Source organism: Macrobrachium nipponense, chromosome 24 (genome assembly GCF_015104395.2).
Source record: "Macrobrachium nipponense isolate FS-2020 chromosome 24, ASM1510439v2, whole genome shotgun sequence".
Classification (NCBI taxonomy): domain Eukaryota; kingdom Metazoa; phylum Arthropoda; class Malacostraca; order Decapoda; family Palaemonidae; genus Macrobrachium; species Macrobrachium nipponense.
The window spans coordinates 66,035,774-66,053,588 of NC_061091.1; the positions used below are offsets into that span (position 1 = coordinate 66,035,774).

General features: G+C 40.7%; 1 protein-coding gene across 12 annotated transcripts in view; it reads left to right on the plus strand.

Moving 5' to 3' along the window:
* Positions 1-13,867, plus strand: part of LOC135205712 (uncharacterized) — a 50,959-nt gene extending 37,092 nt beyond the window's left edge. For all 12 annotated transcript variants that reach the window (XM_064236779.1, XM_064236783.1, XM_064236781.1 and 9 more), the window contains 3 exons: positions 7,403-7,567; positions 7,934-8,039; positions 12,050-13,867. In XM_064236779.1, the coding sequence (XP_064092849.1) occupies positions 7,403-7,567; positions 7,934-8,039; positions 12,050-12,813 (1,035 nt within the window). In that variant the 3' untranslated portion in view covers positions 12,814-13,867. The remainder of the gene's footprint in view (positions 1-7,402; positions 7,568-7,933; positions 8,040-12,049) is intronic.
* Positions 13,868-17,815: the final 3,948 nt, after the last annotated feature.

Below are 17,815 nucleotides of genomic sequence, written 5' to 3' on the forward strand. Positions count from 1 at the left end.
GCCATAACGGGGCTACCAGGGTCATCTTGAGGTTCTGAGACCGCATTACCCTGTTCAGAACCTGACGGATTAGACAAAATGGAGGAAATGCGTACACGTCCAGATTGTCCCAGGGGTGTTGTAGCGCATCTTCTGCTACTGCCTCTGCGTCCGGGACTACTGAACAATACACTTCCAACTTTTTGTTGTACCTGGTTGCGAATAGGTCTATGATCGGTCCTTCCCACAACATGAGCATCCTGTCCACTACCTGTTGGTGTAGGGACCACTCCGTTCCCAGAATCTGATCCCTGCGGCTCAACTTGTCGGCCACTATGTTTCTTTTTCCCGGAATATACCTGGCCTTGATGTCTACCAGGTTCTCTATAGCCCACTGGTGAAGTTGAACTGTCATTACATGTAACTGCCAAGAAACTAGGCCTCCTTGCTTGTTTATATAAGCTACTACTGTGGTGTTGTCTGACATCAATACCACTGAGTGTCCCTTTACTCTCTCCCTGAATTCTTGTAGAGCCAGGAAAGCTGCTTTCAACTCCAGCACGTTTATATGGAGTTCTCTGTCCTTGCAACTCCATTTTGCTGACACCATCAACTCCTCCATATGGGCTCCCCAGCCTTCTAGTGACGCATCCGAGAACAGCAAGAGGTCTGGGGAGGATTGTTGAAGGGGGACACCCACTGTCAGATTGTCGTCGTCCACCCACCACAGCAAGTCTTTCCTCACTTCTGCCGACAAGGGAATTTGCTCGTACGGGTGATCTACTGTTGGTGACCAAAACTCCTTCATCCTCCATTGTAGGGACCGAAGGTGTAGCCTTCCTTGTGGTACTAGCTTCTCCAGGGAGGTTAGGATTCCCAGCACCACCTGCCACTGTCTTGCTGGCTGTGTCTGCTTTCCCAGAAAGGCATTCATCACTTGTTTGCATTTCTCTACGCTTTGGTCTGTCGGGAATACTTTGCTTGTGTTGTGTCTATCACCATTCCCAGATATTCCAAACGTTGACTTGGATCCAGCTGCGACTTCTGCTGATTCACCACAATACCTAGGCTGTGACAAAGCTGCAGGAGGGCCGCCCTGTCCCTGAGTAATTTATCCCTGGACTTTGCTATCACCAGCCAATCGTCCAGATATCTTATTAGCCTGATCCCCTGAGCATGCGCCCACGCCGACACGAGGGTGAACACTCTTGTAAAAACTTGAGGAGATGTTGTCAATCCGAAGCACAGGACCTTAAACTCGAAAGCTTTCCCTGCAAGACTGAAGCGGAGAAATTTCCTTGAAGACTGATGGACTGGTATCTGAAAGTATGCGTCCTTTAGATCGACTGTCAGCATAAAGTCTCCGATTCTGACTGCTTGTAGAACCGTTTTCGGAGTTTCCATCTTGAAACTGGTTTTCCTTATAAACAGATTCAGCGTTGACAGGTCTATTACTGTCCTCCACTCCCCGTTGGCTTTGGGTACCAGGAAAATCCTGCTGTAGAAGCCTTTTGTCGGACTGCATACTTGTTGCACAGCTCCTTTTTCCATCATCTTCTTCACTTCGTCCTGCAGAATAGTGGCCTTCTGAGATTTGTGGGCATAAGTGACGTGGGGTAATGGTTGATCTGTCAGGGGCGGGGTTACCTCGAACGGAATCAAATACCCGATCCTGAGAACATCCACCACCCACTGCTCTGCCCCTAGTTCCTGCCACACCTTCCAGTGATTTGACCAGGCAACCCCCCACATGGTGTGGAGCCGAGTGATGGGAGGCGCCCATCCTATCTTCTTGAGCCTCTCCCTCTTCCCCTATTGCCCCTTCCTCTGTTGTTTCTATTGTGAAAGGGCCGATGAGTTATCCTCTTTGGGGAAGAGGGTCTTGTGACTCTATTAGGGATGCTATGTCTCACTGTCTTCTTTCGAGACATCTGCTGTTGTCTTCCCTCCAAAGGAATAGTTTGACTGTTAGAGGTTTTCCTAACTGCCTGTTGCACCAACCTATCGTTAGTGTCCATCCTTCTTCTATCTATCGCCTCTTCCAGTATGACCTCTGGCAACAGTAGTTGCGATTCCAAGATATCCCCATTCCTCATTGCTAACAGGGAATCCAAATCCACATTGCGGCTTAGTCTAGCCAATGCTGCATCTCTCCTCATTAGCAGGATATTTGCCCAAACATTGGCACTTACGTTTGTCAGGTACGCAATCGCCTTGGACCCTGACTGTAGTAATCTAATGAACAATGGTTCATCCACTACTTTCCTTGTTGCTTCCGAGGATGCAATTTTCGCCACTGCTGTTGACCAAAGGTCTAACCAGGACGCAGCCTGAAAGACAGAAGAAGCTGTTGCTTCTAACGTAGCAGCCTCTTGGTACGTCATCGAAGGGCACTCCATTTTAACCTGATCCAAGGTTAATCCAGGCCTTAACCTTACAACATTAGGGTTCATTTGTCTAGACAGCAAAGGGACCTTCGGTGTCGTATAATATTTCCTTTGCTTTATCATTGGAGGGGGAATAAATTTAAATGATCTATTAGATCTTAAGGAATTATCCCTCCCTGCAATCTTTGCGTTTTACGTGTTTGCAAGACCGGGGATTCCGCAATGGCACTCGAACAAGGTAATTCATACGACACCTTGGTATCCCTCTTTAGTCCAAACGCCATGTCAATTCCAGGAGGAAGCATACTGGCCGGTGTTTCTGTCTTCTCCGAAAGGCTATTGAATTGACGAATCAAATCAATAACCTCTGCATACGAGGCCAGAAACTCTTGGTTTTCTCCTTCCTCCGGCTCTAGTGTACCACTCTCCGTCACGAGAGATGTTGTCTCGCCTCTATCTTCTGACAGACGGCCCGGAATTCCACGGCCGCCTGCCCCTACGGCCGCGGTCTCTTTGATCTTTGCTGGCCGCTGTTGGCTCGATCCCAGATAGTCAGCAGGGGAACGAGAACGTCTCACTCTTTCTCTGCTCACGGATCTAGAGCGAGAATCTCGTCTAGATCTCCAAGATGAAGGCTCCCTTAAGACAGAGGTAAGTTCGTCTCTATTAGCATTGGCATCGTTTTCGAGCGTCGGCGAGCCCGGCCTCGGCCTTCTATCCAGACGGACACTGCCTTCCACGAACGTATCCGCCGAGGTTGCCAACTCTCTATTTTTCGTACTTTTAATAGGAGCGTTATCGTCCTTCGTACGTATTTTGAACGGCCTTACAGGCGAAACTGGGACCTGCATTCCATCCTCTGCTGCACCTTTCGCCGCCAACGTCGATTTTACCAGAGGTATCGCAGTTTTGCGATCCGAACTGGCAACTCCGCCTCGGCCGCTAGCTCGCCGGCCGTCACCTCTCTCGCTTGTTCGGACTCTTGCGAACGGCTTCGTCTGCCAACCTTGTGCTTAATAGCCACTGATTTTCCGACCTTCTTGCTGACTTGAAAATGACAGTCTTGGTCCGAAGAAGAGGAAGAATTGATTCTTCTCCTCTTGGCCCGAGGATCCGCTAGGAACTCCCGAATCTTTGTGACAGTACAACTGCGAGGCATCTGAGCCTACGTTGCGAAAGTTAAAATATTTATATATACAATTATACAACTTAATATAACATTCGGTAATATATAGATCTATATATATAGATATATATATAATATATATATATAGATCTATATATATACAATATTATAATATATATATATATATATATATATATATATATATATATATATATATACAATTATATATATAAGTACATACACCAACGAGCAAAGGACACGAATGCCTGAATACAGGCGTCCAACAGTAGGGCAGACAGGAATATCTTTGCTGTAGTTTTATTGTCAATAGTCTTTGTTTTTTTGTTTTTTTTCCTAGAACCCCTGATAATGTAATCCTGAATTACGAAACGTTGGGCATAAACATGTACTCTAACGACCAGTCGAGACTATTCCCGTCAGCCCTCCGTTTGATGTAATGTATATTATATATATATATATAGATAATATATATATATATAGATATATATATATATATATATAATATATATATATATATGTGTGTGTGTGTGTGTGTGTGTGTGTGTGTGTGTGTGTGTGTGTGTGTGTTAATTCCTCATTCAACCATCAAAACAAGAATGTAGCAGTGATCTTTGCCCTGTTTTTCTGCGAAGCCATGCCCTATTATTGAAAATGACTGATGATGAACACGTATGTAAGAGGGTTATGAACATGGAGGTGGAGGGCAAAAGAGGGAGGGGAAGGTCAAAGTTCAGGTAGAAAGATAAATTATTGAATGACATGAAGGAAAAGGGTCTAAGAGAACAAGATGTACAGGGCAGAGGAAGATGGAGAAGGCTGACTAGAAACAGCGACCCCATATAGAAATGGGAAAAGCTGAAGGTAAAGAAGAAGATAGAGAGAGAGAGAAAGACCACCCTACCATTATTACGTTACATAATTGGCGTTTGAAAGGGCGTGGCCTGGGTTTCAAGGGTGAAGTTCCAGGGAGTCCTGCGTCTGTCTCATTAGCTGTCATGATGAAATAAAGGATCGACAAAGCTGATCAAGCATTTGGTTTCAATCAGCTTTGGTTTCATTCTCCAAGTTCGTCTTGCTGTCAGACCGTTGGACAAAATCTAGGAAGAAAAGAGAAACGATGGAGTTCTGCCAGACCTTTCGCCTTCTTGGCCTTTACTGAGCCGACTGAAAGTTAAGTATATCTTAGTTTTACCAGACCTCTGAGCTGATTAACAGCTCTCCTAGGGCTGGCCCGAAGGATTTGATATTTTTACGTAGCTAGGAACCAATTGGTTACCTAGCAACGAGACCTACAGCTTACTGTGGGATCCGAACCACATTATAAATTCCTCTGGTTCCACATTGGCCGGGCCGAGAATCGGACTTCTTCAGACCACCGGATTGGTAGCCGAGCGCGAAATCCACTCGTCCAACGAGGAACTTGAGCCGACCGAAGAAATATAAGAATAAGTTCACAACGAAAGCTCGTATCAATGGCAGATGGGGATTACAAAGGAAATAAATAAGTACCTGGAATCCAACGGAACTGAGGAATGAGTAGACCGACCAAAACAGGGCTAAGGGTTTTGACAAGTGATAAGGCTCAACAGCAATTACAAGACACATAAAAGGTGACAGACCACCAAAAAATGTTATAACAACTCGATAACTGTCCCATTGGTGAACAACTGGTGAACATTTTTACAAAATACGAATACATAAAAAATATCTACATGGTAACTTATTGTAATTAAGTCAGTGATATTATCTTTTATGTCAGTCTTGAACATCTTACAACTACAGAGGTCCAAACAGTACACACATGGGCTTAGGTTAAAAGGACGACCGGAAATAAGCTGTATAATGGCAGATTCTAGAGATTTCGTGAGAGTTTTTATTTGAATGAATGGATACAGCACTAAATGTTTGCCCAGTTTTGAATGAATACTTATGCTGTTTAATTCATACTTCTAAATCCTTGCTAGATTGACTGATATAAAAATGGACACAGTAAAGAACCCTGTGCGGACTATTATCAGTACTGTTGGCCTAGTGTCATATAAACTTTAGAAATATATTACCAAGCTCTTGTCCCCGTTACTTGGAACTATCTCTCTGATTCTCACACAGTTTATAATTCTCTTGATTTAGTTGGTAATCAAAATCACTTTTTGCCCCAATGATAGATTTGTTAGCTTTAATGTTTGTTGCCGTTTTACTACAGTCCCTATAGATTCTATTTTAGAGTATCTTAGTAATGAACTGATCCCTGCTTCCGGGGGCTTATTAATTCTTCAGTTTTGCGGGATTCCAGGTCCATATTTTTTCCCTTTGTAATCCCCAACTGTCATTTATACGAGCTTTCTTTGTGAACTCATTCTTATCGTTCTTCAGTCTGCTAAGTAAAGGACAAGAAGTCGAAAGGCCTTGCAGAACTCCATCGTTTCTCTTTCTTTTGTCACATTCCATATTTTCGTGATGAAATTTTTTTTACAACTTTGTTGTTAAAAATGGCATCCCCTATTTTTATCACATTGGAGGTATACATATTCAAATGCTGGGTATGATGATGATGATGATAACCATTAACAACTGATATAAATAGGAAGTAAAAGTAACAATCAAATGGCAGAAAATAATACTATTAAAAACCATAACTTTATTATCATCACCACTTAGACTTTCCTGGCGGGCGCTAATGAAACGATGAACCAGCCATCATCATTATCTTTCCATTTATCGATCGGTATTGCGAAATGCGAAGTTAATAAAGGGCCCACTGATGAATAAACACCGTGGTCTGCCCACTTCCCAAACACAGACGCCCGTTTCTAACTGAACTCCAAGATGAAGCTGACTTTCCAACTGCCTTCGACAGGTGACCTTGGGTAGAATTCTACCGTTACAATGAAGGTGGCACGGACTGAATATAGAATTTAGGCCAGAGGCCAAGCACTGGGACCTATGAGGGCTGATAGGTGTAACAAGAGGAAAACCTCGAAGCAGTTGCACCATGGAAACTATTGTCAGGAGGGTTGAGGAAAGTCAGAAGATATAAGAAAGAGAATATGAAAGGAGGTCCAGTAAAAGGAACGAAAGGGGTTGCAGCTAGGGGCCGTAAGCACGCTGCAAAGAAAATGAAGCCATGCCTACAGTGTAGCGCATGGGGTGTACTGATAACACTACTGGGACAATTAAGGTAGCCTAAGCTACGAACATTGATGATGCCTGGTATGTGTAGGTATGCGTTTTTGCCGTCGTTGTCACCATTATACTAATTATATCTCTGTTGTCATGTATGTCATCATCTTATTGCCGTCATTTCTATTGTTCAACCTCATACGTGTGTACAGTTAGGAGAAGGTATCATCACTTTTTTTTTCCTATCAATGCAAATGTGATTTATCTATAAAGGTTTAGCTGCAACTGTATAGCTTCAGTGTTAAAGCCCAGTACTTAATGACAGGGACTCAACCCTTTGTGGGCGTCCTACCTAAGTACTACATATCTTTTACTGATGCTACTATGCCTCTCACAGGAGGGGGCGGGGACGGGGGGAGGGTGTACAATAAACCAGCCTCTCCCGAGACGCAATTCAATTCTAGAGCCTCTTGAGCATAAAAAAAACGAGTAAAAAATGCTGTATGAAACTCTCAGCTGTGGCGGCATCTATAGCGGTGCCAGACGCACAATCATGGCTAACTGTAACCTTAAATACAATTTTAAAAACTACAGAGGCTAGAGGGCTGCAATTTGGTATGTTTGATGATCGGAGGGTGGATGATCAATATACCAATTTGCACCTCTCCGGCCTCTGTAGTTATTGAGATCTGAATAATTTTCTTTTGCAGAAAATTAAAAATACAAGAAACCACTCAGTGTACAACCTATGCATTTATCATCCCCACAGGACGCCAGGATGCCTGAGGTCACGAGAGCAGGAATTCGAGGTCAGGCTGGGTCGGACAGCATCACCCTCCTGCGGGATGTGTCCTCAAGCGGGATTGGCAACCAGACCTTTGAGATCAAAGGGGTGTTCAGCTTTCATTTCACGAACCAGGAGCACAGTCAGCAGGTTAGAATAAGAATAGAATAGAATGTAAGATCTAGGGCAAAGGCCAAGCGCTGGGACCCACGAGGTCACTCAGTGTTGAAATGGAAACTGTACAGTGAACCTCCCCGTTGCACTATGTACCAACAGTTGTTCCTTCCACCCTCTGGTGGAAGGAACAACTGTTAGGAGAGGGTGGAAGGAAGATGGAAGAAAGGGAATACGAACGGAGGCATAGTAAAAGGAATGAAAACTTAAAGCTAGGGGCTTAAGGGACGTTGCAAAGAACCTCAAGTAATAACTACATCCAACTTAGCAACAAGAGTCAATTGTTATTATTATTATTAGTATTATTATTATTATAGCGAATAGAAGTATGTTTTCTTACAGGCAAACACAACAACTTTGTCTCCATCTGCAGAAGGTTCCAACCAGAATCTCACCAAGACAGAAAACATCAAAGACGAGCTACTCTACGATAAAAAGCATTGGCAAGGTATGTAATTATATATATATATAATATTATAATATATTATATATATATAGATTTATCTATATATATATATATATATATATATATAATATATATAAAGGTTTTTTGCCACGAAGGAAAAAAATGAAAAAGCGAGTTAGCCAAGTACTTTCGGTCTTGTTCGGACCCTTTACTGAAGCAAACTGACCAACGTAAAACGAAGGGCAATCCTTACAAGGAATTTTGTAAATGATGTTATTTGTTACGGGACTATTCTTAATTAGCATTAAAGATATGCTAATTAAGAATAGTCACGTAACAAATAACAACATCATTTACAAAATTCCTCGTAAGGATTGCCCTTCGTTTTACGTTGGTCAGTCAAGTAAAAATTTATGTGTACGTATAAAGCAACATATGTATTCAGTTAGAACAGCCCAGACTTCAAATGCACTGTTTATCCATCTGAGTGAAAAATCTCATTGTGTTAATTGGGGTGATACCTCGGTAATTGCTAGATCTAATGATTATGTTTCAAGAAATTTACTGGAATCGGCAATTATACAAATCACTAATAAAAACAACCTAAATCTTAGTCTGGGAATGTACCATTTGGACCCATATATTTGTAAGATGTTTATGAAGGACCTCAAAATAAATGAACAACTAATAAATTAGTCCCACATGTATATAGTTATATTTTTTCTCTCTCTCTCTCTCTCTCGTCTCTCTCTCTCTGGTTCGATATTCTCTCTCCCTCTTTCTCTTGCTTGATATATATATATATTTATATTTTCTTTCGTCTTTTCATTAATAATAATTTTTGTTGGGAAAATTTGTGTAAAAATTCATGATATTAAATTGTATATGCTCGTGTTTTTTTTTCAAAATGTACTGTTTTCTGGAAGAATCACTTGTTTACTGCGGGTATCCTTCAAGGTGTGGCTAGCCTTTGGCGACTCCTCCTTTCTGTAGAGTGAAAATCGCCCTTATGGCTAATCTGGTAGTGTCAGTTTGTATATTAAGCCTTCTTTTGACTATGTTGTTCTTTGTAAAATCAGTTTGCCTCAGTAAAGGGTCCGAACAGGACCGAAAGTACTTGGCTATCTTGCTTTTTCATTTTTTTTCCTTCGTGGCAAAAAACCTTTATTTATACATAGCATCACGTTTTATATACTTCATGATCAAGAAGTTATTCATATATATATATATATATGTGTGTGTGTATATATATATGATATATATATATATATATATATATATATATATATATATATATATATACGCAGGAAAGTTGGGGCATCTGGAACGCCGTAGATTTAATATAAATAGGATGGAGAAAAGCCAGCGTAGCATCATACATGTATCTTCCAAATTTTCGAGACTTTGGGTCTCATCATCAGGGCTGTAAAATATACAAAATATACAAATTAAAAAAAGACTTAGTATTAATATTAATAAAAATGGAACAACATAAAAGTTAAATATAATAATTTAAAACATGAACTAAAAAAAATATAAATATATAAAAAATTAAAAAGTTAATAATGCTCAAGTTAGTACCTATCTCTATGGAGTTAAAAAACTGAGTGACGTTGTCTGGTTTGGAAAGGAGGACGTCAACTACGCTATATATAGAACTGTGGAAGAAGTCTGACCATTTAATGGGGGCACAAGTTGTTTGATTGTTAACGACTCCAAAACAGAGAGAGAATAGTCATTGGGCGCTTGGGTGACTGCGAAAATCCTTATATGAAAATGATGTTTTACATTTATTACAATGTTCTCGTATGTTGGAAAATTCTTTCGTTTTCAAAGTACATCCCGTACGGTGACTACTCCGAGGTGAAAATCGATTCTGAAGCTTTCGTGCAATATATCAATGGCCTACATCCTAATATAAATTTCTCAATTGAGCATGAACAAGACAACCAACTTGCTTTTTTAGATGTTTTAATTACTAGGACAGAACATGGTTTTAATACGAGCGTCTTTAGAAAAAAGACGTTCACAGGTCAAGGTATTAACTTTATAGCAGTTGTTCCATGACATTTAAATTAAATAGTATTTCCAAGCTGGTACACCGTGCTTATACGTTATCTTCCAGCTGGCATAACTTCCATAGCGAAATCCAATTTTTACTTCAGTTTTTTAAAAACAATTCGTATCCTCCAGCCTTATTCATGAAATATGTCAATAACTTTTTAAATGATAAATTTCAGCCACGTCAACTTGTACCGAACGTGCCTAAATTATTAATATATGCCTCTATACCTTTCATTCAGTCCAACGCATTTAAGGTGCAAATACAAAAAGTCATTCAGAAAACTTATCCGGCTGTGAATCTTAAGTTGATAGCAAAAATCCTAAAACTCTGGGTTCTTTGTTCTCCCACAAAGATAAACTTCCGATTTTCATGCGGTCTTTGGTGGTATATTGCTTTACTTGCCCGAAATATAAGATCGGGAAATAGGTGGGAGCCACCAAAAGACTGCTCAAAGTCAGAATCGATTCTCATCTCGGAGTCAGTCACCGTACGGGATGTAATTTGAAAACGAAAGAATTTTCCAACATACGAGAACATTGTAATAAATGTAAAACATCATTTTCATATAAGGATTTTCGCAGTCACCCAAGCGCCCAATGACTATTCTCTCTCTGTTTTGGAGTCGTTAACAATCAAACAACTTGTGCCCCCATTAAATGGTCAGACTTCTTCCACAGTTCTATATATAGCGTAGTTGACGTCCTCCTTTCCAAACCAGACAACGTCACTCAGTTTTTTAACTCCATTCTTCACTTTTAAATTTATATATATATATATATATTTTTTTTTTTAGTTCATGTTTTTAATTATTATATTTAACTTTTATGTTGTTCCATTTTTATTAATATTAATACTGAGTCTTTTTTAATTTGTATATTTTGTATATTTTACAGCCCTGATGATGAGACCCAAAGTCTTGAAAATTTGGAAAATACATGTATGATGCTACGCTGGCTTTTCTCCATCCTATTTATATATATATATATATATATATGTGTGTGTGTGTGTGTGTATGTATGTATGTATGTATATATATATATATATATACATACACAGATCTATCTCCACCAACCCAGGGCGCACAAACAGGTTTGCAGGAGGGTGGATGTCTTCCCTACCCTCCTGTTCCTCTACCTACCCCATCCCCACCCATTTTGCAAGGGGTAGGTAGCTGAGTCATGTCTCCCCTACTGTCACTCAAGGGAAGACAAACAAGAGCCACTCGGATTTTATTATTATAATATATATAATATATATTATAATTATTTATATATTATAGATATAGTTTTACATTGCCACAATGACCTCTCAACTTCTCGATTCCCTCAAACTTTTTGGACAAACTTGTCGCTTAACAGCCCGAGATCCAAATGAAGAAACTCTTTTAATGCCCGCGGCAGGACACGAACCCTCAACGTACATTTCAGAGTGAGGTTATCCAAGAAGTCTGAGGAAATTGGCAAGTTAGGAAATGAGTCTGCCTGGTGAAACTGAGGCTCTCAAGCTAAGCACTGAGGCATCTTGGCTATTCAGTGCTGAAGGCGGTGAAAAGAGGCTTGGAGTGCTTGAAAGACCAAGATTGAAAAAAGGAAACAGGAACGGAGGTCAGGTAAAAGGATAAGAAGTGGTTGCAGTCAGAGGCCAAGGTGATGCTGCAAAACCCTTACAGTGCACCACGTGAGGTGTACTGACCTCACTAATAAGTCATTATGGCTGTTTAGTGTAGACGAAAGTTTTGTGGAAGAGAAAACAAATATAATGCAGCTTCTAGCAATAGAAAACTGATCTTGAATGATGAGGGAACTAGGCCAGAGTAAGATTATATCAGGAAAGGTACTTTTAGATCAGATAAGACAAAGTTGACCGCAGGCTAGCTCAGGTAAGATAAGATGCTTAGTGTTGATCTATGCTGCACAGTCAGTAAGACATCTACAGGAATCAAGAATCCATCCAATGTTTCAATCTGCTTTCACTCTTTCTCGTTTAGCTGGTGTGATGAAGGCCAATTGTGAAGATGGACCTGAGAGACCCGACGAGAGAGCTTTTGGCCAAGACAGCAGTTTCCCACCCAAGTTTCTGTCCATCAAGAAGGAAAGCGACGAACCCACAGAGGCCTCGGACTCGTGCCATCCTGCAGACAGTGAAGAGGAGAATGAAGGAAAGCTCGTGTTTTTCGATTTGGAAACTGGAGGACTCGAAGAGGGCGCTGACATTCTGCAGATTGCAGCTGTGCACAACAGCCAACAATTCATGAGATACGTGACACCTACCAAACCAGTCAATCCCAAAGCTCAGAAAGTAAACGGACTGAAAAACAACAATGGAGTCCTAGAGCGAAGAGTATCCGAGAACCCAGACAGGTGGGAAAAGGTTCCTACTCAGCCTATGATTCACACACTGCTTGAATTCCTGGAGTGGCTGAACTCGATTGGCCCATGTTACCTGGTTGCTCATAATGTCTCGTTTGATAAAAGGCATCTTCTCTACCACACGAGAGAGTCCAACTTATTGACGAGGCTGCGAAAGATTGTCCTTGGCTTCATCGACACCTGTCAGTTCTTCAAGAAGCTGTACCCAGGGCTCAAAAAACCTCATGGCCAAGGGCACAGCCAGACAGCTCTAGTAGAACAAATACTGGGGGAGACATACGATGCCCACGACGCTCTGGCTGATGTTCTAGCTTTGCAGAAGTTGATTAGAAGTACGCATGCAGATCCTCAGGCTCTGTTTCAGTGCATGAAGACATTTTAGACATTAGCATATATATATATATATATATATATATATATATATATATATATATATATATATATATATATATATGTGTGTGTGTGTGTGTGTGTGTGTGTGTGTGTGTGAGAGAGAGAGTGAGAGAGAGAGAGAGAGAGAGAGAGAGAGAGAGAGAGAGAGAGTTCAAAGAAGTCATTCTGGCAAGCCATAAGTCATACATGTGTGGCCTAACAGGCCTCTGAATTTTACTGCTTGCAATTTCAATTTTTTAGATACTAGCTTATAACTTTTTTAAGTATATATATATATATATATATATATCTATATATATATATATATTATCATGTATACAGGAGAGTGACTGGTTTGGAGTAAAAGTTTGTATCTGAGACAAGGGTGAACACTGTCTATTTACCTAAGGAAATCGAGAATGAATGTGAGCAGAGTAAGTTTGGGTGAATGGAAACCAGGAAGATGGACCACTGAATGTTGATGTGAATGAGAGAATAAGAACTGACAAGAGAAGTTTCGAGTCACAGAATGGGTGAAGCAAGGAAGGTGACAGAATGTATGCAAAAGAATGAGAAGAGACTGCGAATGACAGGAATGTATGAGAACATTCAACCAATTCTCCTTTATGTAAGAGATGTGTGGATGGATGTTGAATGTAAATGAGATTAAGTAAAGATTGAAATGTTGAAATAAAATGCTTGCGTAGTTTATGTGGCAGAAGAAGAAATGCAACACCAAGAAGTATGGAGATACTTAACCAGGGTGTCCTGAGATGGTCTGGTTATGTGGAAAGAGTGGGGTGGCTTGAGAGAGGTACTGAAAGGATAGGAAGGACCTTCCTATCCAGGAACGAATGACTACAAGAGAGCAGGTGAATGGTGCAGTGTGTGTGTGTGTGTGTGTGTGTGTGTGTGTGTGTGTGTAGACGTGAACCAAGCCCTCCTGATGTTGTTGAAGTGTTCTACAAAGGAATTCCAACCACAATTCAGTGTACATATGTAACGGCACCCCTTGTTCAAAAATGTATCCGCTGACGTTTACCAAAATAAAGATGAACTCTGGCCCCTTCTATTTCATTCCCTGTCACTTTTTAGATTAGTAGTTATTGCCGACGACAGAAAGAGGCGGACACATCCGCCCCAGACATGACGCCTTCATTAAATAAGGGGACCCGTTCTGAGAAGCAAGTCTTCCATGGACGTGAGTCTTCTCGTGGTACCCACAAAGGCAGTATTTCTTCTGGAGCTATGTCTGGGGAAAACGTAATAAAAAGGTCACAAGATCAGTTTCATTCTTCTGGTTGCTACAACGTCAACGCCAACCCTAGCAGCAGCAATAGGTAACGCTGAGCGATTCAGTCTCAGAGGCGACAGGAAATGTGGACGTCGAACTGCAACCTCCCCCCGCCCCGGGAAAGTTCAAGCTCGCGGACATCACGGGATGTAGCAGCTACCAGGCCGATGAAATGTCAAGGGACTTAGTAAACCCCCCTCTCTCTCTCTCTCTCTCTCCATCTGAGTCTTATAAACAAGTGCAAGGATAGGGAGGGCCTGTGGAATATATATATAATTATATATATATATATATATATATATATATATATATATATATATATATATATATATCTGTGTGTATACACATATATCTATATCTTTATATATAATATATCTCTACCGATATATAAATTATATATATTATATATATAATATATATATAATATATATATATAGATTAGACTAAAGTACAAGCGCTGGGACCTATGAAGCCATCTGGCCTTGAAAGGGAAACTGACAGTAAGAAGATTTGAAAGGCGCAACAGAAGAAGAACCTCGCTGGCGCACTGCGAAGTAACTGCTACAGATGGTGGAATGTCAGTGCAGAATACGAACGGAGGTACAGTAAAAGGAATGGAAGAGGCTGCAAAGAACCTGTCTTAAGTAATGTCTATATACAGCGCACCACGTGAGTTGCACTGACGGCACTAACCCCGCTACGAGAAGGCCTGTCTTTCCTGTTCTTGATGCCTAACAGCATACTCCGGCGGGTCTCCTTTTAGAAGAGACAATGAGAAGAAAACGCACATCATAACGGTAGATATGTTTGTTTGTTTGTATGATGTTTTTACATTGCATGAAACCAGTGGTTATTCAGTAACGGGACCAACAGCTTTACGTGACTTCCCAACCAAGTCAAGAGTGGACTTCCATCACCAGAAATACACATCTCTCACTCCTCAATAGAATGCCCTAGAATCGAACTCGAGGCCACCAAGGTGACAGGCCAAGACCTTACCGATCACGCCACTAAGGCGCTATCATAACGGTAGTAGATTCAAAGTGTTTAACGCGCACGAGAAGGGAAAGGGCAGATGAGACCAATAGAGGTTTCAAAGTACCATAAATCTGACAGAAGCAGGGAGCACGAAGCCACGAGGATTCGATGACGGAATGATATACTGCGAGGCGAAAGAACTATCGAAGGCCAAGCGCTGGGTCTGCTATCTCAGATGAGGTCATTCAGCGCTGGAAGAAAAAGTTAAGTTAAAAAGATTGTCAAAGGTGTAACAGGATGAAAACCTGGCAGTTGGACGACGAAACAATTGAATTGTTAGGAGAGAGTTGAAAGTAAAATGGAAGACAGTGACGGATCTAGAAATCTTTCATGTGGGGGCGGGGCCACTTAGGATTATATATATATAAATATATATTATATATATATATATATATATATATATATATATATATATATATATATATATACATATGTAACTAGTACGGTACATATATATCAATATTTATATACGTATGTAACTAGTACGGTACATATATATCAATATTTATATACGTATGCACACACACATAGTATGTACACACAGTAGCAGCAGTTGATGCCTTTGTTGAAGCAAATGTTCGCTACTAATAATGATTTATTGAAAGAAAACGATGCTCTATTATTCATATCCCTGTGTGCGGCACGTGGCAAGGGCCCCCCATTAAATCCGCCACTGATAGAAGAGAGAATATGAATGGAGGTACAGTAAAAGGAGTGAAAGTTGGTAACAGCTAGGAGCCAAAGGGACGCTGCAAAGAATCGTAAGTAATGCCTACAGATCGGAGTAGGAAACAAAAGTTGGGACGAGGCAATGAGATATGGGGAGATGTTCGCTTTCCTGGTCAGATAGAAAATAAATAAAACGAAAGAAAAGGGAATAAAAGAGTAATGTATTCAGTCGTTTTCCTAGTCTTGGATGGATGAAAACCCTGTGCAGGAAACTTTCCATACACCTAGGAAGGGACAGCTCATCACCATTAACACTGAACGCCCCTGCGCGCGCGCACACACAATGAGCCACTCACCTCTTTTGACCCCCCTCTCACACTTCCTGGAACCAAATGCTCTTCCATTCCGGTACGTCTTGTACGCCATCTGTCCAACTTTTTACCCAAATCCATCCTTTCATCTCTAGATTCTGAACTTTTAACCGCGTCTGCCAAATATCTCCACATTTCTCACCCTTTCTAAACCATGGGTTCTTAACAGGGGGTATCCATACCCTTGGGGGTTTTGAGAGCCACATGCTGGGGTGTGGGACTTGATCGCTGGATATTTGTATACTGATTATAATGTGTCAATGTTGTACATGGGTACATTTTGTAAACGAATAACTATATAAAATTATAAATGCTTTTGATTTTCTTCTACATCCTATTCCCAGCTACGCATACCTGAAGTATGTATCGAGCTAAGAATATTAAGTTATATTGTCAACAGATAGGACTTGAGTGAATTTAAGCAAAGGGGGTATGGAAACAAAACAGACAATTCACTGGGGGTGTGGAGTCTTCAAAAGGTTAAGAAGAAGAACCCCTATTCTACACTTACAATTCACCTCACCAGCTCAACTATTTTCTTCACATATAATAACCACACTTCACCTCCATAAAGGATAGAGAACTCGGCAATCCCATCATAATTATTTAAATAATAATTGATTGACGAACGTTCTTACAGTAGCGTACAAATATATAGGCTGTACTTTACAAATGTGACAATAATGAGGCTTACCACTATAAGGGGGCCAGGTCTGGATAACTATTACATTCATCCAGTATTAAACGGAAAAAAAAATAAAACTTTCATGCAAGCACAACGTCACAACTGAAACTAAAACCACTAGTTTCTATTGACCTCGTTTAGTTTATTTCATTAGCTTTCTTTATAATTAAATACATATATACATCAATTTCTTCCATTTGTCCATAGGCCTATATACTTGCATTCATAATTTGGTTGCCTTGAGACAACTTTCACACCACTGAGCAGATAAACTGTTATTTATGTTCACAATGAAATTTCTCGTTTTTCCCCGCAGTAGTTTCACAGTTCACAGTTGTTGACATTTCCAAATTGCTCTCTCTCTCTCTCTCTCTCTCTCTCTCTCTCTCTCTCTCTCTCTCTCTCTCTCTCTCTCTCTCTCTCTCTCTTCGTACTAACTATGAACAGAATCGTCCACTGAAAGTGAAGCAAGAAGGCGCCCAAGCAGACCACCCTCCCTCCATGTTCCTTTATCATTCCAATCTGCAGCAGCTTTAGTTTCTACAGATGTCATGAATTACGGTTTTTTTTCTGTAAAACAATTCAATCTTGGCCATCATATACCCCCAAGAACTTTCCCAGTCCTTCATACACACCCTGTGGCTCACCTTTTATCTATCCCCAAATACCAACTGCATATGAATGAAAGGTAATAATATTCCTCTACGACACAGGATTCCATTTACCCTCATAAACTCAATCATGCTCATATTTACAGCCAATTCTCTCTTCCTGCGAACATTTCATCAAACTCTTTCATTTGCTCCACAATTTCTCTTCATTATCCCCAATCACGCCCATAACTTCCTTTCCTGTTCCACAACTTTGCAGTATGCAGTCCCATGGACGCAGAAAACCGATGTCTCGCACCGAATTTTACACCGAAACCAGTCACTCTCCCGTTTTACACGTTCTA